This window comes from Artemia franciscana, chromosome 8 (assembly GCF_032884065.1).
Source record: "Artemia franciscana chromosome 8, ASM3288406v1, whole genome shotgun sequence".
NCBI classification, from domain to species: Eukaryota; Metazoa; Arthropoda; class Branchiopoda; order Anostraca; family Artemiidae; genus Artemia; species Artemia franciscana.
The window spans coordinates 22,619,208-22,644,883 of record NC_088870.1 but is presented as its reverse complement, the minus strand read 5'-3'; the positions used below and the strand labels follow the sequence as shown (position 1 = coordinate 22,644,883).

Here is a 25,676-nt window from a genome sequence, read left to right as displayed (position 1 = left end):
GATTATTATATAATATGATTATGAACATATTATTATAATATGATGATTTATGTAATATGATCTAATAATGATTTAGATTAGATTAATCTAATCTCATAATTTATCTAATAATTATTTATCTAAATTTATCTAATTTATGTAACATGATCTAGCCATCTCAGTCACGTAATACGCACAAATTCAATTCACTTTCTGCTGGATAACTAGAAGGACCACGAAAATTTTGATTTCCTTTTCTAGTTTAGTTTAATGCCTTCAAACATAGTTGGCTTGGCAAAGAAATGAAATTTTACTTGAGTTATCCTAAGCGAAACAGGGAAACATCGAGCTTATAAAGGCGGTCAAGAAACATTAACCTCCATTCTCAACAATATTTTTCTTTTTTACCATATAACTTATTCATTTCGTTTTTCTTACAAAAGATGTTAAAATAGACATAAATAAAAACAAAAATAGTTCACAAAACCAGAAACCAAAGTTCGTCTCAGATACACGATTTACCCTTGACTTTTTCCAACTTCTTGTCTCGCATGCTGACCAATGGTGTGCTGTACCGATCTCCTGATTTTTCTGCCTTCCGTTGGGATTGCAATGCGTGATCGGAGCAAATCATCCGACTCTTTTCTGAGTCAGATAATAATTTTGTAATGGTAACAATTTAAAAATTAAGTTTACTGGGTATAAAAATTAATGATAAAAACATACCAAAAACAATTGAACGGAAATGAAATCTGAACCGTAAAACAGCCTGGCGGCAGAGAAGGGTTATTGGTTTAACTTATGTTAATTGGTGTTATTTCACAATGTATTTACTACCGCTAGCTAAAGCAACCATAAAAAAATATGATGGTTAGAAAAATAAATGATAAATTAACGGAAAATTAAGGAGAAATGGATAATATAGCAGAGAATTTAAAATGCAAAGGTGAGAAAGAAAATCTTGAAAAAAGTCAGATTTTGCATTTTGCATAAAAATTATATGATATTGATGTGATTATATAATGATTATATATTGATATTGATATGATATATGATATTTTATCTTATATCTTCCATCATCGCGACTCTTAGAATTATAGACTGGAAAGTTGATTTGAGCAGCATAATAGTAAAAGAAATTGAAGTAAATTTTTGTTATGCTAAAAAAAAAAGTACGGCCGTGATGCTTGCTTGGGTGATGCGGCAACTTATTTAGCATTTTCTATATCCTTAAACTTTAGATTCAAATACTTCGTAAAATTAACAAACTGTCATGGAAGTAGCGAGGAAAAGAATTTAAGTGAAGAAGTTATAAAACAGTTCAAGCCAAAACTCTAAAACAGTTCAACCTCTTCCATCATCGCGATTCTCAGGATTATAGACTGAAAATTTGATTTGAGCAGCATAACAGTAAAAGAAATTGAAGTACATTTTGGTAATGCTAAAAAAAAAAGTACGGCCGTGATGCTTGCTTGGGAGATGCGGCAACTCATTTAGCATTCTCTATATCCTTAAACTTAGGGTTAGAGCATGCTCTCAAATGCTTCATAAAATTAATAAACTGTCATGGAAGTAGCGAGGAAAAGAATTTAAGCGAAGAAGTTATAAAACAGTTCAAGCTCAACCTCTAAAACAGTTCAACCTCTTCCCATCATCGTGACACTTAGGATTATAGACTGGGAAGTTGATTTGAGCAGCACAACAGTAAAAGAAATTAAAATAAATTTTGGTTATGCTAAAAAAAAAGTACGGCCGTGATGCTTGCTTGGGTGATGCGGCAACTCATTTAGCATTCTCTATATTCCTAAACATAGGGTTAGAGCATGCTCTCAAATACTTCGTAAAATTAACAAACTGCCATGGAAGTAGCGAGGAAAAGAATTTAATTGAAGAAGTTCTAAAACAGTTCAAGCTCAACATCTAAAACAGTTCAACCTCTTCTATCATCGGGACTCTTAGGAATATAGACTGGAAAGTTGATTTGAGCAGCATAACAGTAAAAAAAATTGAAGTAAATTTTGGTTTTGCTAAAAAAAAAAGTACGGCCGTGATGCTTGCTTGGGTGATGCGGCAACTCATTTAGCATTTTCTATATCCTTAAACGTAGGATTCAAATACTTCGTAAAATTAACAACTGTCATGGAAGTAGCAAGGAAAAGAATTTAAGTGAAATCATTATAAAACAGTTCAAGCAAGATAATTCACTTCTGAATCCAGTAGAAATTCATAAATCTATAAGCTATGGGTATTTTATGCTATGGTATGGTGTATATGATGAGCTGTGGGTATAAAATTAAATAAAAACGAATTTTTTTCAGCTGAAAGTAGGGATTAACACTTAAAACGGCAGAAACACTTAAAACGGCACGTATATGAGGGGATTGGTTCCGTTCTCAATGCCTCGCTCTTTAAGCTGAAGTATCTATAGTATATTCAAAATAGCTATTTATTTCTAATTAAACGGCCTTTCTGTTTCGGTGGTTATTCTTAAAGAATTGGAACAAAATTTGAAGTTTATTGTAAGACCAAGGTATTTACGAGGTGGCAAAATCCCTCATATAAATAGTAAAAACATATGAATATTGAAGTTTGTGATATAAGTTACTCGTATGTTACGTATATTTATTAATAAAAAAAAGTTTGTAAATAAAATTAGAAGTTCTAGTGGCTCTCTTAAGTAAGCAAAAAAATATAGGGCAACTAGGTCCCCTCCCCTTCCCATTTCCCGCAAAATCGTCCATTCAAAACTTTGAGAAAGCCATTTAGCCCAAAAAGTAAAATTAACATGCAAATTTCATTTTATAATTCATGTACGGTAAGCCAATATTAAAACCTGCTATAATTCATAAAATTTCAAAAATGAAATAAAAAACAAATTTTTAACTAAAAGTAAGTAGTTTAACTAAAAGTAATGAGTGACATTAAGACTTGAAACGAACAGAAATTATTCGTTTATGAAAGTGGCTTTTCCCTCCTCAATGCCCCGCTCTTTACGCTAAAGTTTTTTTTATTTCTCACAGCTCAACTTTTAAAACAATAAAAAACATATAATTTTCAATAATTTTCTTGTCATCAAATCTTATCAGCAAACAATTTTAGAATGACAATACTTTAAAGTTTAAACGATAAAGAAAGCATTTGTTTTTCGCTGTTATCTTTTCCGCAGTTTATTGCTCTCAGTTGCATTTGAGCTGATTGAGTTGAATGTTCAGGAACAAAGCTTTCTAACTTGTGCGTAGTTATTGGGTAAGATACTAGAATCCAAAGGATTATTAAGATAATTATTTAGGCCGTGCCTTCATTATATATTTTATTTTATAATATTTTGTAAGAGGCACCACATATCAGGCACGTATATATAGAATATATAGTATAAAATATATTTTTAATATTTTTTTTCTGGCATTTTTTTTTCTGGCAGATATTTTTTACATTTTTCTGGCAGATATGTATATATTATTTTCTGGCAGAGTCGTCCGGGCTTTTTTGCTTTTTTCAGGAAGGTTCAATCTACCTTTATATTTTTTGTAGGGTTTGAAAAGGCAAATTTGGTGCATTTGAAACCAAAGCTGATTTTGTCTTGTTAATAAGAAAAAAAGTACAGCAAAATTTTTTCTCTAAGAACAAAAACACGGTAGTTGTGTACATTATGGTCGGTAAGTAAAATCTGGCGAATCCAAATGAAGTATACCAAAATATGGTGAAATAAAAATACAATAACATACAAAACAGAATGTAACAAGAAATGAAGTTCAAATTAAAAGAATTCATAACTTAAAAGTCTCCTTGAATCGAAAGTATGTTTTTCTCAAGAAAATCTTCATATGATATTCTTAGAACGCTTGAAGTGTTTCATATCGAAAATTCTAAGAAGATGACATTTTTCTTTTCTCAAGTCAATCAAATTCCGAGTTAATAAAATTCATAGCTTACATATCAATTTTTGTGTAGGCTAAAATCAGCGACAAATTTTTCTGTTTCAAGGATTTGAATAGGAAGAGAGAAGAAAGGGTTGGGTTATGTTCATATTTTTACTTTAAAATGAATATTTTTATTTTTATTTTATGTTATTTTTTCTATTTTGGAATATTAAATTAAATACGATGAAAAAATAAAATATAAGATGAAAAAATTATATTCATAGCCGAAATACATACTGACATACATTTTTCTATTCAATTTTCTTTACATATTCAAACAATTGATAAATAAATGTTTCCTTAGTACTTATAATCTAGGTAACATCAGTATGTAATCATGGTTAGGAATATTTTGCAATCTTAAACAATTCGTAGTAACAAACTGAAAGTAATATACCAACCGGCCCAACAGTAACCGAAACTCTAAAAAGATTCAATTTGATACCAATAATTACATTAAAAGAATCGCATTAGTATTCTTGAATATATAAGTTGCTTTATTTTAGAAAACAGGGGGAAAAACACTCCGAAAGTCATAGAATCTTAATGAAAATCGCACGCTAAAATTCAACGTGTCAAGGAGCCCTACTGTTTAAGTTTCAAGCTCTTATCTAAAAAAAATTATTTTTTGCCAGAAAATAGATCACGGATGTGTTTATTTTTTTTCCAGGGGTAGTCACATCGACCCAGTGGTCCTAGAATGTCACGAGAGGGCCCATTCTAACGGAAATTCTAAATTTTAAAGCACTTTTTAAGTAACAAAAATGGAGGACACTAAGGCCCCTTCCAACGCTCATTTTTTGCAAACTCACTATATAAAAATTTTGGACTAGCCATTTATCAGCATATTCTAAACGCCCTAATAATTATGCCTTTTGGGACGACTTAATCCTCTAGAGTCCCCGTAGGAGGGGCTGCAAGTTACAAGCTTTGACCATTGCTTACATATAGTAATGGTTATTGGGAAGTGTACAGACGTTTCAAGGAGGACTTTTTCGCGTTAAGGAGGGGGGTTGGGTTGAGGGGGTTTGATCAAGTGGGATTATCTTTCCATGGAAAAAAATATAATGAGGAAAGAAAATTTCCATGAAGGAAGCGTAAGATTTTCTAGCATATTTAAAAAAAAAAAATGAGAAAATAAATATATTTTTTTTAGCTGGAAGTAAAGCAAAATGACTGGAAGTAGAGTTTCCTCACAATGCCTCGCTCTTTACACTAAAGTATTTTTAGTAACTTTGACTATTTATTCTACGGCCTTTGTGAGTAGGGGCCATTCTTAAGGAATTGGGACAAAATTCAAGCATTAATTTAAAGAGCAATGTATTGACGAGGGAGTGAAGTTCTAGTTGCCTTTTTGATTAAGCCTCCTCTCCAACCCTTTTTTAACAAAATCGTCCGATCAAAACTATGAGAAAGCCATTTAGTCACAAAAGAATTTAATACGCAAATTTCGTTTTAATTGTTCATTTACGGTCAGACAAAATCAAAACATGCATTAATTCAGTAACGTTGAGAAAGTAAATATGAAAACGAGTTTTTTTTAACTGCCAGTAAGGAGAAAAACTAAAAATTAAAACGAAAAGAAATTATTCCGTATAGGAAAAGGGATGTCCTGTCCTCTCCTCAACGCCTCGCTCTTTCCGCTAAAGTTCTTTATTATTTTACTATGGCATCGATATTTATATAGATGACATTTATATAGAAAAGATATAGATGAAAATGAAAAAGTTTGTGATACCATGGGTGTGAAGGTAGATTTATTTAGTGAGGAAGAATTAGCAACAGTACTAAAAGGATTAAAGAATAATAAGGCCCAAGGTGCTGATAGTATGATTAATGAGTTTCTTAAATACGGTGGCTCTGAGGTTAGGAATAAGCTACTGAAGATTGTGAACATGATTTTTGAAAAAGGGGAGGTACCCAATGATTTTAGGAAAGCCTTAATTAAACCACTGTATAAGAAAGGTGACAAGAGTGAGTGTTGTAATTATCGAGGCATTAGTCTGGTCTCTGTAGGTAGCAAATTACTGAGTAATATGATACTTTTTAGACTGAGACATGCTGTAAATAAAGTTTTAAGAGAAGAACAATGCGGTTTTACAAAAGATAGATGATGTGTTGACCATGTTTTCACTCTTAGATTAATAATTGAGAAGTCCCTTCGTTGTCAAACACCTTTGGTCCTCAGTTTTATCGATTATGAGCAAGCTTTCAATTCTCTTGATAGAAGAGCGCTAACAAAGGTCTTATCGTTATATGGTATACCAGAAAAATACATTAAAGTGATTTGTGCTATGTACTAGAATAATACTGCTGCGGTGATGGTAGGAAATGAGGTTAGCAACTGGTTTTGTATTAAATCAGGAGTTAAGCAGGGTTTTGTTCTATCCCCCTTATAAGGATCGTTTTGATGGACTTCGTCTTAAGGAGCATAGGAAAGGAAATTGGAGACCATGGAATTAAATGGGGAGGAAGAACGCTCCTGGACTTAGATTATGCTGATAGTTTAAGCATATTAGATGAAAGTGTGAGCAAAATGAATGAATTTTTAGAGGTTTTACGAGTTCAGGGTTCTAAAATAGGCTTGAAAATTAATGTTAAGAAGACTAAGTCACTAAGGCTAGGAATAAGTGAAGATGAAAAGGTGACATTAGGTAACGAAAAGATTGATCGGGCTGGGAGCTTCAGTTACCTTGGTAGTATCATTAGTAAAGATGGTCGGAGCAGTAAAGATGTTAAAAGTAGAATAGCTAATGGTCAGGGTGTTTTTCACAGTTAAAAAAAGTTTGGAAGAATAGAAAGATAAGTCGACAAACCAAGATTAGAATATTGGAAGCTACAATGATGATAGTGTTCAAATATGGCTCTGAAGCACGGGCAATCCGAAAAACAGATAAAAATTTACTAAATGTTTTCCAGAGAAATTGCCTACGGATTGTTTTGGGTACCCGGCTGACTGACCGTATTTCAAACAGTAGGTTGTACGAAAAGTGTGGTTCAATCCCGCTTTCTGGGGCTATAATGAAAGCAAGGTTGAGATGGCTAGGACACGTTCTACGGATGAAGGATGACAAATTACCGATGATTGTCCTATTTGGCCCACCGTCTGAGGCTACACAGAAAGCAGGTCGTCCTTGTCTGGGTTGGGAGGATGTCATAAATAAACATATAAAGGAAATGGGAACTTCCTGGGAGGGTATAAAGAGGGAGGCTTTAAATAGATTAGGTTGGAGGAGTAGCGTGCGCAGCTGTATTGGCCTCAGGCGGCTTGATGCTGCAGTGAGTTATTAGTAGTAGTAGTAGTATTGTATTTAACAATAGCTATGAGCTCATTTGGCACTTGTTACGACGTCCGAAGAGCCAAGAGCGAAGAGCTGATATGACTTGAGCTATTGAAAAATTTTAAGAATCAATAGATTAATTTAAAAGAAAAATCAGATGCTTGATGCCGGTCGGGACTTAAAATAATAGCTCCGACACACGAGGTCTTTCCAAATATCAAAATTCATTAAGATCCGATCACCAATTCGTAAGTCACAAATACCTCACCTTTTCAAATTTTTCTCTCCCTTCACAACACCTCTCTCCCCACCATATGCTCTAATCGGGGAAAACAACTCTATCAAGTCAATTAGTGTAGGTCCCTGACACGTCCACCAATTTTCATCGGCCTAGCATGTTCAGAAGCACAGAACTCGACAAAGCACTGGACCCCCTAACTCCCCCAAAGAGAGTGGATCCAGTCTGGTTATGTCCATAATGTATCTACGACATTTACTCATTCTACTCATCAAATTTCATCCCGATATCTCCACTCTAAGCGTTTTCCATGATTTCCGGTTTCACCACTCCCCCATCCCAATGTCACTATATCTGGTCATTATTTAAAATAAGACTTCTGAGACATGAGTTCCTTCTAAATATCAAATTTAAAAATACCTCACGATCACTCTCAACGGTCACTCTTTCTTAAGTTAAAACTACCTCGTTTTTTGTAATTTTTCAGAACTAACCCTTCCTCCAGCTCCCCCAGAGAGAGCGAATCCATTCCGGCTATGTCAATTATGCATCTTTGACTTTTGCTTATTCTTCCACCCATGTTCCATCCCGATGCCTCCACTCTAAGTGTTTTCCAGGATTTTAGGTTTCCCCTTGAACTCCCCCTAATGACACCGGATACAGTTGGGATTTAAAATAAGAGCTCTGAGATACAACATCCTGCTAAATATTAAATTTCATTAAGATCTGATCACTCGTCCACAAGTTAAAAATACCTCAATTTTTCTAATATTTCCGAACTAAAACCCCCTCCCACCCCTCAAAGAGAGCAGATTCAGTACGGTTATTTTAATCACATCTAACACTTGTTGTTATTCTCCCTATCAAGATTCATCCGGATTTCTCCACTCTAAGTGTTTTCCAAGATTTCTGGTCCCACCCTAATTCCCCCCAATGACACTGGATCTGGTAGGAATTTAGAATAAGAGATATAAGTTACGAGATCCTTCTAAATATGAAATTTCACAAAGATCTGATCAGTCCTTCGTAAGTCAAAAATACCTCATTTTTTCTAATTTTTCAGAGTTAACCCTCGCCCAACTCCTCCAAAGAGAGCGAATTAGTTCTGGATGTGTCAATTCCGTATTTAGGACCAGTGCTTATTTTTCCCATCAAGTTTCATCCTGATCCCTCCACTCTAAGTGTTTTCCAAGATTTTAGGTTCCCGCTCCCACCTCCCCCCAGTGCCACCAGATTCAGTCGGAATTTAACAAAAAGAGCTCTGACATATGATGTGCTTCTAAATATCAAATTTCATTTTAATCTGATCACTCGTTCGCAAGTTAAAAATACCTAATCTTTTCATTTTTTTTGAATTAACTGCTCCCCTTCCCTCCCACTCCCCAGATAGTCAAATCGGGGAAAGACTATTTTTAATTTAATTTGGTCTGTTCCCTGATATGCTTGCCAAATTTTATCATCCTAGCTTATCTGGAAGTACCTAAACTAGCAAAACCGGGACCGATAGACAAACCAACAGACCGGTAGACCAACAAACTGACAGAATCTGTGATCGCTATATGGCACTTGGTATTAACCAAGTGCAATAAAAAAGTCTTTCCTTGGCCCATACTGCCTTGTTAGAATGCTCTCCGGAAGATATTTTATTATTTTATGGGGAATTAAACTATTATTTACATTAATATATATAATTATTATTTATATGAGGAATATTCATATATGGATTTTTTATTATTTTATGCGGAATTAAATGAGACGACAGAAAAATATTTTGCTTATTTTTAAGATTTGACGAAAAATAGAAAGTGGGGGAGGGGAGCATGGGGTTATGAGAAAGCTCCTAGGGAATTGAAATAACATTTTGAGCTACGAATTTTGTGCTTTCTCTGAGCTGCATTACTTTATATTGGGACGATTCTTATGGGGTTATTTTTGGTGGCGGTAAATATCCTACGGGCTAGGAGGGGGACTATTTTACATGGAGGGAAAACACCAGTCCCAATTTTTCATACTAGACAGTATTTTTCTAAAAATGTTCTTAAGTTTAGTCTTTAAAATTGAAAACCTTATCCATTCTAGGGAATCAGATCATGAAAAAATTTTTGGATCCAAAGGATTTTCATTTTTGACGAAATGAAAAAACATTTCAATGGCATTATAACAATCCCAAGTACTAACTGATATCCTTTTGGAAAAAAATTAAGAACATTTACAATTACTATCATAAGCCTGTTTCGGTGAATGGATACATTTGTGACTAATAAATCTTTTAAGTTTAGTGCTTACATTTTAAGCTTACATTGAGCTTGAAAAACTATTTTGTTGATTTAGTTCCAACAAAGTTGAACATGTAAAGATTCTAACTTGTGTTCTACCCTATGATATAATCCTTAGAATTAGCTGATAACCTTTGAGACAAAGTTGAGAATATTTGCATTTACTATCATAATTCTGGTTCGGTGAATAAATACATTTGAGACTAATGGATCAAAGTATATAAGTATGTTTTCCCACTGAAGTAGGTTACAGCTGCAGGCCTGATACATAGTCATATGTTATAGATTGAAGATTAAATATAAAAAATTGACTTTTAAACAAAAGTAAGAAGTGACATTGAAACTTAAGTATAACAGAAATTAGTACGCATATGAGGGGGGTTGATCTTTCCTCAACACCTCGCTATTTAAGCTAAAGTTTATAGTTCTATGAAAAATTCTTATTGTCCTAATTAAACAGATCTTTTGTTACATATGTTACGAATCTTATGTTAGCAAATAGAAATTCTGTAACATATTTTTTTAACACACCAATTGGTGAATTCATATTCACAAATTTTCAGTAATATATATTAATATTCACAGTAACATATAGTAATACATAGATGAACAGTATCTTCTATATAAGCATTACATTACATTACATTAGAACTTAAATTTAACATAAATTAATACGTATATGAGAGGGGTTGCTCTTTCCTCAACACCTCGCTCTTTAAACATCTGTTTACGAGGTTATTATAGCCCACCTGACCCCACCCCTTGGTAAATGGCACAAAAAGTGCTGTTTTAGTGTCATATGACACTTGCAGAGGGTAAGATTCATAACAAGCACATAGATATAAAAAAATGGCTTTTAAATGAGCTATTAAGGATCTATCTGTGGTATTCTGGTAACCCACCAGTCCCGGAAAAAGAAAAAAAAACAACCTAAATATCGTTGCTACCCCCACCAAGAAGCGATTTTCCTTGTTGTTCAAGGTGAAGGACTGTAATTTTTTTACAGGGCTTTAGACCTTGCTGACTCCTATGTGTATTTTTCATTTTTAACACCTTTAGTGGTTTCAGGCTTTTCTTTGAAATCACTATGCACTTCCTTTCGCTTTTGCTTTTAAGATGAACCGAAATAAAATTTACCATCCCTGAATCCGTGCAAGATGGCAATGTTTTCCGACTAGAAAGATTCTTGACATTTTTTCCAAAACACATCTCTGAAATTTTGGTTCTTAAGGGCTGTGGTTCACTCTTAACTAGGTTGCAGCTACAGCTGCAACCATGAACAAAGTAAATCATAGGAAATTTCAGTATTTTTTTATCTAGGTTTCTTATGCACTGTATTATTTTAGGCACTGGTTCTTTGTATACGTCTACGTACTTAATCAGGTGTGAACCAAGGAAGCTTTTTAAAAAGGTAGTGGTAGACAAAACATTGTTTGAAATATGAAACATACCGAATATAAAACAGGAAAGACCACACAATCAAAGAATTCAGGTGGACGGGAGGGGATCCAAAAATAATATTTTTCTTTTCAGTTGTTCTAACTGACAAGAGAAACTTAACTCTAACTAGAATTTTAAACTAGAAAACTAACTCTAACTAGAAATTTAAATTTCCAGTCTAATAAGCCTTCTCTAGAGTTTCCAAAACCCCTCCGCTGTAAAAACCCTGTGAATACCAGTTAAAACCTTTATAAAGCGTACAATCCTTTTCCCCAGACTCTGCGGGATTATGATAATCCCAATGTCTAGTTGTGTGATCTCTGACGGCTTTTGAACAAATGGCTATCTTAAAATTTCTACCGGATGAAATTGAGGAATATATATTTTGATTGGTAGGGGAGTTTAGTTGCCTTCTGATCACTTCGATTCTTAAAAAGGCATTAGATCATTTGATTTCTAATCCAATGAGCCCGATTCAAAATTTATACGACAACCATTTAGTAAAAACCATATATGTCCCGGTCCATAACTTACAACCCTTGACCTTAGGGCTGTAAGGTGTTGTCATCTTCAAAGATACATTTGCTGGCTTTTCATCAGCGCTGAAAAGAATTTCTATCTCAAAATTCAGATTGGATGCATTTGGGGAAATGACAGACGAAGTAGGAGGGGTTTGACAGCCCTTCAATCAATTTTTATTATCAAAAGTGCACTAGACATTGCAATTTCAAATCGAAAGGACTCTTGTCCAAAATTTCAAAGACAATTCTTTCTTTTTGTATTGCCCTGCTCTAAAAAAAAGGATAAAAAATCACCATACTGCTGCCTCTGATTCTAGCTAATAATGAAAAACTAACGAAAAATTTTTACTAACGTAAAAATTCTGAAAAGATTTTATTGATGAAATAGTGGTTCATTTTTTGTTTGTTCTGTATAAATGAGGATTGTTAAATTTTGTTTATATGTCTTGCCCAGTAGTCGAGCTTGTCTCGCCATTTGGGCATGTTGAAGATTTTGATGAATATGAATTTTTGAATAAATGAATCTGAATAAATGAATCTTGCCTTTTTAAAATGGAAGGTGTTTCATCTCTGGCTCTAGCTATTAAAAACAAAATTGATTATAGGAAAAAATTTTGTTTTGTCAATTTAAGGCTCAATAAACTTCAATAGTCAGCAACTTGAAAATCATTCTTTATTTGTAATATGAGGGTCTTCTTAGCCAAACACCTTACGCATTCAAGCTATGAGTCGTTACGGGAAAATTTTAGAAGCTCATAAGGCGACCCTGACACCTTATCTTAGATCTTAGTTTCGAAATTTTCTTCCGTTTAGGAAGAGAGAAGAAAGGGTTGGGTCATGTTCATATTTTTACTTTAAAATGAATATTTTTATTTTTATTTTATGTTATTTTTTCTATTTTGGAATATTAAATTAAATACGATGAAAAAATGAAATATAATATGAAAAAATTATATTCATAGGCGAAATACATACTGACATACATTTTTCTATTCAATTTTCTTTACATATTCAAACAATTGATAAATTGTTGCCTGAAACTAAATTGCGACCCTGACACCTTTTCTTAGATATTAGTTTCGAAATTTTCTTCCGTTTTGCTAAATATTTTCTCCACCTTCCTTCCTGGCAAAGCAACTCAAAAATTTTCTGTCTGTTTGAAACTGTTGACCCAAATGTTGCAGTAGCTAGATTAATAGCTATACACATATATTAATATAAACACATAGATTAATAGCTAAACACAATAAAAACAGGGAATATGACTGGTATTCTGTACCATTTCAGTAGTATGTGCCTCTTTTTATGTTGTTGTTGTTTGTTTTCCTTTTTTTCTCCATCTCTTTTGCTCCGTCTTGTTCAAAACTTTGTATTTTTGTATGTCTGTGTCATGACTTTAAATCGTGCCGTAATTTAAAAATGTTGCTACTAATTTATAGTTTATTGTCTTGCTAATAATCCCTGAGTGCTGAAGTTGAACCATCACTGGTCATCGGTATTAGCCCAGTAGTTAAGATGTTTTTATTGTTTTTTTAAAATGTTTGTCTTAGCGCTCAGTGTGTATTTCGTATTTTTTCTTTCACTTATTGCTCTGTCTTTTAATTCTTTTTTTTGTATGACGGGTTTTCCAATAAATAACAATAATAGAAAGGATAGATTCATGACGTCCTAAAACATTTTATGGCAATATTTTTCTTCAAATATATTCAGTATCTCATATTTGATTAAATAAAAAAAAAAATTGTTTTTTTTTACTGAAAGTAAGGAGCGACATTAAAATTTAAAACGAACAGAAATTACTCCGTACATGAAATGGGTTGTCCCCTCCGCAATCCCTCTCTCTATACGCTAAAGTGTTTAATTGTTTTGAAAAGTAGAATTGTGGCAAAGACTCAAACTTTAGCGTAAAGAGCGAAAGATTGCGGAGGGGACAACCCATTTCATATACGGAGTAATTTCTGTTCGTTTTAGATTTTAATGTCGCTCCTTTCTTTCTGTTAAAAAAAACTAGTTTTTTTGTTTAATTTCAGAACGTTTTTGAAATAATGCATGTTTGATTCTTGCTCTCCGCAAATAAATTATTAAAATGAAAGTTGTATATTAATTCTTTTTTTGGCTAAAGGGCTTTCTCTTAGTTTCGATCAGACCATTTTGAGAAATAAGGGGTGGGGAAGAAGGCCTAGTTGCCCTCTAATTTTTCGGTTACTTAAAGAGGCAACTAGAACTTTTAATTTTTAACGAACGTTTTTATTAGTAAAAAATATCCGTAACTTAAGAATTAACTTACGTAATAAACTTTTATATTCTTATATTTTATTATGTATACGAGGGGGTTTGTAACCTCGTTAATAACTCGCTCTTTACACTAAATCGTAAATTTTGTCCCAATCGTTAAGAAAATGACCCCTGAATCAAAAAGGCCGTAGAATAAATAGTTGAAATTACTAAAAATACTTTGGCATAAAGAGCGAGGTATTTATCTCCTATTAAATACCTCGCTTTTTTGCTAAAGTATTTTCAGAACCCCTCAGAATTGTAATAATCTCTGTTCGTTGTAAGTTTCAATGCTACTCCTTACTTTCAATTGAAAAAACGTTTTCATGTTTATTTTTTCATTATTTTTTTTTATAATAATGCTAGAAAATCCTGCGCCCTTTTCATTGAATTTTTCTTCCCCCATGACATATTCCTCCAAGGAAAGACCCTCCCACATAGCCATCTCCCCTCAACCCCACCCCCAAACAAAAAAAAACCGAAAACGTCAGTACACTTCACAATAACCATTACTATATATAAACACTGGTCAAAGTTTGTAACTTGCAGCCCCTCTATCAGGGATTGTGGGGGAGTAAGTCATTCCCAAAGACATATTTATTACGGTTTTCGACTATGCAAAACAAAATGGCTATCTCCAAATTTTGATTATATGACTTTGGGAAAAAAAGCGTCCAAATTTTGATTATATGACTTTGGGAAAAAAAGCGTGGGAGGGGGCCTATGTGCCCTTCAATAACCATTACTATATATAAACACTGGTCAAAGTTTGTAACTTGCAGCCCCTCTCCCAGGGATTGTGGGGGAGTAAGTCATTCCCAAAGACATATTTATTACGGTTTTCGACTATGCAAAACAAAATGGCTATCTCCAAATTTTGATTATATGACTTTGGGAAAAAAAGCGTGGGAGGGGGCCTATGTGCCCTCCAATTTTTTTGGTCACTTAAAAAGGATACTAGAACTTTTCATTTCCGTTACAATGAGCCCTCTTGTGACACTCTAGGACCACTTGGTCGATACTATGACCCCTGGAAAAAAATAAAAAAAAAATAAACTCGCACCCGTGATTTGTCTTCTAGCAAAAAATATGAAATTCCACATTTTTGTAGATAGGAGCTTGAAATTTTTGCTATAGGGTTCTTTGATACACCGAATGCGATGGTGTGAATTTCGTTAAGTCACACCATCATTCTATGAGTTTTAGGGGATGTTTCCCCCTATTTTCTAAAAATAAGGCAAATTTTCTCCGGCTCCTAACTTTTGATGACAAAGACTAAATTTAATGAAACTTATATATTTAGAATCAGTTTTTCCAATTTTTTTTTGTCACTTAAAAAGGATACTAGAACTTTTCATTTCCGTTACAATGAGCCCTCTTGCGACACTCTAGGACCACTTGGTCGATACTATGACCCCTGGAAAAAAACAAACAAATAAACTCGCACCCGTGATTTGTCTTCTAGCAAAAAATATGAAATTCCACATTTTTGTAGATAGGAGCTTGAAATTTTTGCTATAGGGTTCTCTGATACACCGAATTCGATGGTGTGAATTTCGTTAAGTCACACCATCATTCTATGACTTTTAGGGGATGTTTCCCCCTATTTTCTAAAATAAGGCAAATTTTCTCCGGCTCGTAACTTTTGATGACAAAGACTAAATTTAATGAAACTTATATATTTAGAATCAGCATAAAAATTTAATTCTTTTGATGTATCTTTTAGCATCAATTAGCAATTTATCTTTTAGCATTCGTTTTTTAGAGTTTCCTTTACTATTGAGCCGGGTTGCTCCTTACTACTGTTCGTTACCACGAACTGTTTGATCACACATTTTTATAGCACTAAAAAATAGCCTCAATCACTTAAACTTCTCGGAATTTTATATAATTTTTAAGAAATAATAATTTAATGATAGTTTAAGCAGCAAATTTAGCTTTCAGTTATTTTGATCAATACCCCATACATGTTATATACATTCGTTTCAGCTCGATAGAAATTTGATTTAAAAAAATATTTTACAGATTTATGAATTCAATATATTGCTTCAATTCATATAATTTTAAGAAGAATCTCTAATTTTTCATTCAAAACTTTTTTTTCAGGCATAAATTTCGTATGGTTTGAACTGAAATACAATTAAGTCATTAATTAATTCTTTATATATGTGTAATATTGTTTTGTTTTGTTCTTGTTGTTGAAAAACATGCTCCAGAAAGCGTGATTCTATTTTTATTTTTTTCAGAATGGCACGAAAGTATGTGCCTTTAAATCCGTTAAGGGGAGATAACTATGTTCTTATTTGGGATAGCATTGTGGAGCATATTTTCCTTTATGGTTTTGCTTCTATAGTTTGTGTTAATTTGGAGTAAAATAACTTTTCTTTTTCAGCTACAATATTTTGGCTGAAGTAAAGATTGTCCAACCAAGACACATTCAGGTTCTCTACAGTTTGACCTAAATTATCTAGCTTAAACAAGACATATTATTTTATTTCTATTAGAACATGGAAACTAGTCGACATTAAGATGGGAATAAATATTGATAGATTCGTTGGAGATGTTGACTCAAATTTCATATGTTCAATATGCAACGACGTTCTAGAAGATCCTCTACAGGTTTGAATTTATAAATATTAAATGGTTAGCCTATAAAAGACCTTCAGCTGGAAATAAAATTTATCCAAAGCTGAAAGAAATACTGAACAAAAAGACAAAATTCAAGCAAAATCTTTGGCAGTGCAAAAGCGCTGCCTAAGTAAAGAGAGATGTGGGCACAATGTATTATTTTCTTTACTAGGTCTTTGAGGGTGAACCCCTCCTGACCCTAGAGCCCACAGGGCTAGGGTTGTAATTTATGCCCCGAAGGCATATAGAGTATAAATAGAAAGGGTGATCTTATATGTTTCCGGCTCATTGGATTAGTATTCAGAAGTCCTGTGCCCTTTTTAATATTCAGAGAGATCAGAGGGTAGATACTCCCCACCCCCAGACACCTTGTATTTTTCTGAAATGCATGTGATAGAAATTTAAAGATTACCATTTGTTGTCGTAGAAAATTCGAAAAATACTCATTCGATTGGAAAATCGAATGAATATACCCCCCCCCCCCCCACAACCCTCAGGGCAAGGGTTCCCAAAATACATCTGACAGAAATTTTGAGACGGCTACTTGTTGCCATAAAAGCTTCAAAAAAGGCTAATTCAATGGATAATTGAAAGGGATAGTGTTGTTTTTAATCTTCTAAAGTGATTTTAGGGCAGCTAAGCCTCTCCCACGCCAAAATTACCCCAAACACATCCAATCAAAATTTTGAGACAGCCATTTTTTCAAAATAATACAGCCATATATGTTTGGGGAATACAACCCCAGACCCTTCAGCGCAAGTGCTGTAAGCTATAGACTGGGGGCATATAAGGTATCATAGACAGTGCAATTTAGCTGTCTAAGTAATGAGCGATATGGGCACAATATAATTGTTTTTCTCTTTTTTTTTAAACCCGGGCAATTCGCACTGAGGGAGTTATCGTGGGAACTTCAAAAGGGCCTCATTGGATTGGAAATTGAAAGGAATAGTGTCCTTTTTAATAGTCAAAAGTGATTGGAGGGCAACTAATCCCCTTTCCTTGCCCATCATTATCCCAAACACATTCAATGAAATTTTTTAGATAACCATTTTGTTCAACATTTAAAGGACTGAAAATTTGTTTTTGAGGATGAAAACCCCCCAGCCTTTAGGGCAAGAGTTGCAAACTATCCTCTGATGGTAAAATAATGTATATATATATACATAGGGTGATCGTATAAACTTCGGGGGGGGGGATCGTTGGATTGGTAATAAGATGTTCTAATGCCATTTTTTTCTTCAGAATGAACGGAAGGGGGATAATTCTCCATGCAAACCATTTTTTTCCCGATGCACATCTGATAGAAATTTTGAGATGGCCATATGTTGTCATATAAACTTCGAAAAAGGGTCATTTGATTGGAAACCAAAAAGCTATCGCTCTTTTTACTTTTCAAAAGAGATGGAAAGACAACCCACCCCCAGCACTCATCAATTTCCGAAAAATTCAGATCAAAATAACTAGACAGCTGTTTTGTTCAGTATAGTTGAAAGGTATAGATATTATGTTTGACAACCCCATTACTTCTTAAGACGAGAATATAGCTTGCAATTTACTAAGAAATATGGCTTTTGATTGTCAGTTTAATACACACATACTGATGTATATTTTCCCTAAAGGTTTGACAATTTTTGATATGTGAAAGTTAAAAATATTAAAACATCTTAAATATATTTATTTAAATTTAACCCACACAATAAATAACCGAGTGAGTAAATAACTCAAAATTATTAAAAATCAACATGAACCTGCCTAGAAACCCCCATGCTATCTCAAGACCAGAACATAATTTGCACGCTACTGAATACAAAATATGTTTAAAATGTTTTCACTTTGTTTTTCCTTGTTTAAAATATTCTTACTAGATGTATGATGGGGGAAGTCCTCCTCCTTGCACTTCAATTACGGCACAAGTATTTGGTGCTTTTTTAAAAAGTAATAAGAGATTGGAGGGTAAGCAGCACTTCTCTCATGCCCATTCATTTTCTAAATGCATCCAGTTGAAATTTTGAAATAGTCATTTTGTTCAGAGTAGAACGGTGTAGCAGGTATGCTTTTTACAGATATTAGGCATGTCAAACATCGCAATTATGCAATTTGCCAATTATGATTTAAAACTAAATGTTAATTTAAAATAAATCAAAAGGCGTTGTGTTTATGATTGCCAATAAGACATCTCAGCAACATAACGAGAACGACTGAGGGCATTAAGTTGAAACACTTAGGTCCAATACTATTACTACTTCTGAGACAAAATACGTTTGAAATATTTTCACCTTTCTTACTTTCATATGAAAAATTGTATAAACCTTAAGGAAGAAATGTCAGTATATGTAAATTAAACGGACAATCCAAGGTCATTTGTTTGTTTGTTTTTGTTTTCAGTAAAGCACAAATTATGTTCTGGTCTTGATGAGGCATTAGAGTTATCAGCCCTACTCATGTTAATGTTTGTTCCTTTTGAGTTTCATAAAACTTTAAGGAAGAAATGTCAGTATATGTTAATTCAACTGGCAATCCAGAGTCATTTGTTTCTTTATTTCCGAAAAGGGCAAATTGTCTTCTGAGGTTGAAAAGGCATAAGGGGTTATTAGCACTACTCATATTAATTTTTGCTTGTTTTGAGTCTGACTCAGAGATTTGTTGTAACTTTTGTTCGTTTTGAGTTTCATCTATTTATTGATAATTATTTGTGGTAGTTTTGAGCTTGGAAGATTATTTGACTTTATTTTTGCTCATTCATGGCTTAATGGAGCTATTTACTTTTCTTTGAAAAACTTATCTTGTGGAAAAAGCTTTTTATATTAATCATGCGTAATATCAATCCAAATTATACCAAGTGTAATGTATTTTTTTTTCTTTCTTATTTACTCGTTATTTATCATTTTGTATTTATATCTGAATCATATATTATTCTGTATATATTGTCGATTAGCTAATATATGAGAACCGTATCACATTTTTAAGTTAGTCTTTGCATGAGTTTATATTAAAATAAATTATGTTCTATATTATTAATAAATATTATATTTTTAATGTTTATATTTACAAAATTTATATTTATATTTATACATTCATGTATTATATTAAATGTTTTTGATAAATATATATATATATATATATATATATATATATATCCATTAATGATACGGCCATTAATCATAAACGGCTTTACATTAATGATTAATGGACAGCCTAAAGAAAAATACAAAACAAGATGAATGACCAGATAAAACTTATAGATAATGACTTTTGCTAAAAATGTGAAAATCTGTTCAAAATTAAAGATTCAAAAAATCAGCTGGGTCAACAAATAAACTTCCAAATTGAATTGTAGGTACGTGTATATGGACCTAATCTGTGAGTTTTCAGATTTTGTACACGTTTTCCTATCTATTAGAAGGGATTTGTGCCCATCCTATTGATTGATGAGCAGCTATGCAATTCTCAACTACCACTAATTTTACTAAGTAGGCCAAGCAGTCTTTTATATTAGTTTATTTTCTTGTGAAATAACTAAAAAGTACAACTTTTTCGAATTATTTAGGAACAAATTTTGAAGCACTAGGACCTTTGCTTTGAAATGGGAAATTTTGAAGCACTAAGAAACTCGAACGTAACAAGTGAGGGATTGAGAAGGGGTTGCTTCGATAGTAAGTGGTTTATTCTATTTTTCACTTTGAGTTTTAATTTTACTCAAATTCAAAACCTTTCATTTGCTTTCAATTGGAAAACCTTTTTTAAATATAAGGGAGCTTTATTAGGAACAAAAAACTAAGAGTAATAAAAATATTTACATAATAATCAGGCACTAGAAAATGTAATAAATCAAGCATAAACTGACACTTGAAAAAAATTAATAGGCTAGCCAGTGGAATAATACAGATTTTTATATAAGCTGATCTAAGTGAAAACCTAGAATCAGATATTTATATTACGAAGATCAGAATTTTGTAATATACATAATGGTTTAAGGTGAACAGCGAATGTACTTGACCGAACCGAACAACAGTATAACAATTAAGGATGGACTTGTGAAAAGTACAACAATCTTGAAATATGTTGTGGAAAAACAATGCTTCATTCACAAATAATTTGTGCAACCTTTGAAGTGATACACTGAATAATATATCAAAAACTGACCTCGTCCAAAATGACATCAAGATATTTTACTGCTTTCCTTCACGACACAATTACATGAACAACTTTGAGCTCTTTAAGCCAAGGATGATAATTTGTTGAACGGCTAAATACTATGAGCGCTGATTTACAGTAATTGAGTTTCAATTTGTTGAGGCACAGCCACTTTCCAATTTTGGCAATGTTCATCTGATAGCGTCTGAACCAGCTCCTGTTCAGACCTTCCTGCCACTGTATATGATGGGTCACAGTGAATAATATTAGATTTTTCGCTCGTTTAGGGGTCTTTTGATTCACTTCAAATCTTTGATACAAGTTAGAAATCAAATTAGACACATCATTAATGTATATAGAAAATAGTAACGAGCAAACGGAAGATACTTGGGGAACCCCACAAGTAGTTTCAAAATCATGAGACTGCGTACCATTTTCTTTTAAAAACAAGTGTCTGTTGCTCAAATATGAAGATATTAAATTCATGATACTACCTCTCACTCTGCAATTCTCCAATTTCTTCAATAAAATTCTTCGGTGAACTTTTTAAAAAGCTTTCAAAATGTCTAAGATTACTGTAGCGACCTTCATATTACTATAAAAGGCACCACTAGCCAAAGTCGTCAGAATTGCAATGCGTGTTCAGTTGAATATTTCTTTCTGAAGACTGATTACTGTAAAAACTTTCTATTCCTCTAAATACTGTTCGATTTGAACATAAATTAATTTTTCAAAAATTATAGAAAATATAGGTAGAGGAGATATTGGTCTGAAATTACTGTAATCTTATCGGTCACTATATTTATACAACGGTGCAATTCTCGCTCTTTGAAAAATATCCTGAAACTTTCCATCTTTGAAACACCCATTTACAATTTCCACAAACATGGGTAAAATAGATGACAAAATGGCCTGAACAACATTTTGAGATACCAAATCTGATCCTGCATCACCATTTTTCATCTCGTTCACATATTCTGTAACTTCGAGAGCGTTGGTATGCTGGTATGCTGTGATAGCAAGCTTGTATCACTTGAAGGAGGCAAATATTTCTCATATGTTCCTTCTTCAAAGGGTTTCTCAATCAATGCTCTTATATTCATTCGAACTTTGAAAAATAACGGATCATTTTATTTGCAACTTGGTGATGGTTAGTGTTATGACAAATTGTGGCAAATGTAAATTTTTATCACCAATAACCAATAGAATAATTCTCCAACTCCTTACAGAGGAACCCTTAGCCTCTTCAAACTGCTTTGTAAATTAGCCGTTTTGCCTTTCTTAACAATTTGTCAAATGCAATATTGTATTTCTTATATGTATATCTCGGTCCAAGTCATTGTCATGCAAAACACATTTTCTATATAATGCATGTCTTTTTTCAATAGAATTAATCAGACTCTATGTTATATGTGGCTTTTTGAGTTTTGTATCTTTTCTGTGTTGCTTTGTTACTTTTCTTATGCACATTTCACGAAGAATATTAATGATTTTGCTATACCATTCACTAAATTTCTCACCAAAAGTGGTAAACTGGATTAAAAAGGACCAATCAGACCTGCTCAAGACTTTCCTAAACTTCGGGACACCACCTTTCACAAAAATCTCCTGATTAAAACTATTACGATTAATTGAACCACAATGAGAAGCTTTAATATCACAACAAACGATAATCGTATAATGATCTGACACGTCATTGATGATTACTTTTGGCTTATTAAATGTCTTATTGACAAATATATTATCAATTAAAGTAGCAGAATTCTCCGTTACTCTCGTGCAAATATTATAGTAGGAAACATACTGAAACTATTCGTCAAATCACAAGAACTTCGGCAAGTCTTATCATTCTTTTGCATCAAACCAATATTAAAATCACCCATAAAACTACATAATCCGAATATTCTCCGTATCTTTTCTAATTGGTTTTCAATCAATTCAAAAAATATATGATTTGGCGCTGAAGGGAGCTTATACACAATAACCTCGAAAAATATATCCTGTGTATGGATTCCAACCTCCAATACCAAAGTCTCACACATCATATCAATATATTTTCGATAAATCATGCTTAGACTCGCTTCTATTCCTCCTAAAATAAAATATAAGACTCAATATTTAAAAGCCCTTCATTTTCAGCACTTAAACAAGTTTCAGTCAAATCAAAAATATCTATATTATGCACATTATAACAAAACTCCGATAAACAATCATAAGAACTATTCAGCCCTTGATGATTTAAATGAAAACGCATTAAATGATCTTGTCGATTCAAATCCGAAACAATCATTAATTCACAAACAAAAATATACTTTGACAGATCATTTACAGCTTTAATGCTCTAAAAAGTTACCTCATCCCAATTATTGCGCCAATTTTCATTCATTTCTTCATAAAATTTCACAGAATTTCTCTCAAGCAGGTCACTTTTATCCTTAAGTTGTATCACATTCATATTTACCCTTACCTACATACCCTGAACCCGTACTTGTATACCTCCTCATATGTTAAAAAAAAAAAAAATCATAAATATACTCATTCAGCAAAAGCTCCTGTTGGCACACAAAAAAAACAACAATACAATAAAAAGACACAATATTTGTGGTGGCAGAGGTTCCCATTATATAAGTCACTAGTATTATTTTTATTACATCAAGATTTTGAGCCTGTCTTAGAACTGGCATTTCAGCTCCTTGTTTTCCATAGAAACCTTGATCAGCCTTTTTTGCAGACTTGAGATCAGCTATTGTGTAATTGAGTACCTCATGAATCCCAAGACCTGACAAAATTATATTATCAAAAATCGCCTTAGCGTTTCCAATGTTTTTCACTGTCACGTTACATACTAGAATGTATCAGTTTCTTTCTTTCCAGCTTCTTCATTTTATGCTTTACGCTAGATAGCTGTGATTTCAGAAAATAATTTTCATCAACAAACAATGAAATGTGGCTCCTCAAACCTTTGGTTTCTATGTCAAGGCTAGTCACTTTAGGATAAATACTTTCCACTTCCAATTTTGATGCCAATATATATTCTTTGATCTTAGAAATTCTCTGCTCTAGTCCTCCAAAAGCAGCTTTCAGTTCATTTAACGTAGTGGAACTATTATTAACAGTATGTAAAACTAGATTCAAACTATCAGCTTACGATTTCAATTGGATTTATTCCATTGGACTGGATGTAAGAAAAGAATCGTGAGATTTTTCCTTCTTCCTCTTTCCTTTCCTAATACAAAATATTAATTGACTCCAAGAAAAATTGACGGTAGCATAATTCGTAAAACTCCGTCAATCAAACAGTTTGTGGTAACGAACTGTAGTAAGGAGTGACCCGGCTCAATAGAAACCAAAACTCAAAAAAATTGAATTTTGATACCAATGGCTACATCGAAAGAATTGAATTTTAATGCTGATTTTAAAGATATAAGTTTCATCAAGTTTAGTCTTACGCATCAAAAGTTATGAGCCTGAGAAAATTTGCGTTATTTTAGAAAATAGGGGGAAACACCCCCTAAAAGTCATAGAATCTTAACGAAAATTAAACCATCAGATTCAGCGTATAGAGGGCACCTAGGCCCCCTCCCACGCTAATTATTTTCCCAAAATCAACGGATCAAAATTCTGAGATAGCCATTTTATTTAGCGTAGTCGAAAAACTTTATAACTATGTCTTTGGAGACGAATTACTCCTCTACAGTCTCCGTGGGAGGGGCTACAATTTACAAACTTTGACTAGTGCTTACATATAGTAATGGTTATTGGGATTGTACAGGCGTTTTCAGGAGGATGTTTTGATTGGGGGAGGGTTTGAGAAGAGGGGGATATACTGGGGGAGCTTTCCATCCAGGAATTTGTCATGGGGGAAGAAAATGTCCATGAAGGGAGTGCAGGATTTACTAGCATTATTAAAAAAACAACAATGAAAAGTAAATATGAAAATTTTTTCAGCTGGAAGTAAGAAGCAGCATTAAAACTTAAAACGAACAGATACTATTACCCATATTAGGGGTTCACCTCCTCCTAATACCTCGCTCTTTATGCTATAGTATTTTTAGTAATGTCAACTATTTATTCTACGACTTTTGTGATTCAGGGTTCATTCTTAATGAATTGGGACAAAATTTAAGATTTAGTGTAAAGAGAGAGGTACTGACGAGGGGGCGAACCCTATCATATGTATAATAAAAACATCAGAATAAAACATTCTTTCCGTAAGCTAATTTATAAGTTACGAATATCTTTTACTAATAAAAAGATTCGTAAAAAATTAAAAGTTCTAGTTGCCTTTTTAATTAACCAAAAAATTGGAGGGCAACTAGGCTTTCTCTCCTGCTTTTTTTCTCAAAATAATTTGATCAATGTGAGAGCCATTATGAGAAAGCCATTTGGCCAAAAAAAATAAATTGCAAATTTCGTTTTAATTATTCCTCTGCGGAGAGCCAAAATCAAAACATGCATTGATTCAAAGACGTTCAGAAATTAAATAAAAAAAACAAGTGTTTTTAACTGAAAGTAAGGAGCGACATTAGAACTTAAAACAAACACAAATTACTTCGTATATGAAAGGGGCTGCTTCCTCATCAACGCCCCGCTCCTTACGCTAAAGTATTTTACTGTTTAAAAAAGAAGAGTTGAGAGAAAGAGTCAAACTTTAGCGTAAAGAGTGGGGCGTTGATGAGGAAGCAGCCCCTTTCATATACGAAGTAATTACTGTTTGTTTTAAGTTTCAATGTCGCTCCTTACTTTCAGTTGAAAAAACTAGTTTTTTTTTATTTAATTACTTACTTGAAGCAAACTAGCAATAGGCTAAGCCGTTAATTGGCCAAGGCTAACAGCTATTTCACATCCAGAATAGGGAGCAATAAGAAGGCACTATTGGCATTTGAATCTATCCAAAAATGTCGGACCGCAAATTAACCTTGCTGGGTACTAAATGAACGGTCTGACGAAAACTAGGAGTGTTTATCTCGAATAAATTTGAAATA

General features: G+C 33.1%; 1 protein-coding gene across 1 annotated transcript in view; it reads left to right on the top strand.

The window, feature by feature from the left end:
• The first annotated feature begins 3,151 nt into the window (after positions 1 to 3,151).
• LOC136030144 (ras and EF-hand domain-containing protein homolog) overlaps positions 3,152 to 25,676 on the top strand; it is a 99,510-nt gene continuing 76,985 nt past the window's right edge. Inside the window, exons 1-2 of the mRNA XM_065708843.1 lie at positions 3,152 to 3,225; positions 16,322 to 16,548. Coding sequence (XP_065564915.1) covers positions 16,459 to 16,548 — 90 coding nt within the window. The 5' untranslated portion in view covers positions 3,152 to 3,225; positions 16,322 to 16,458. The remainder of the gene's footprint in view (positions 3,226 to 16,321; positions 16,549 to 25,676) is intronic.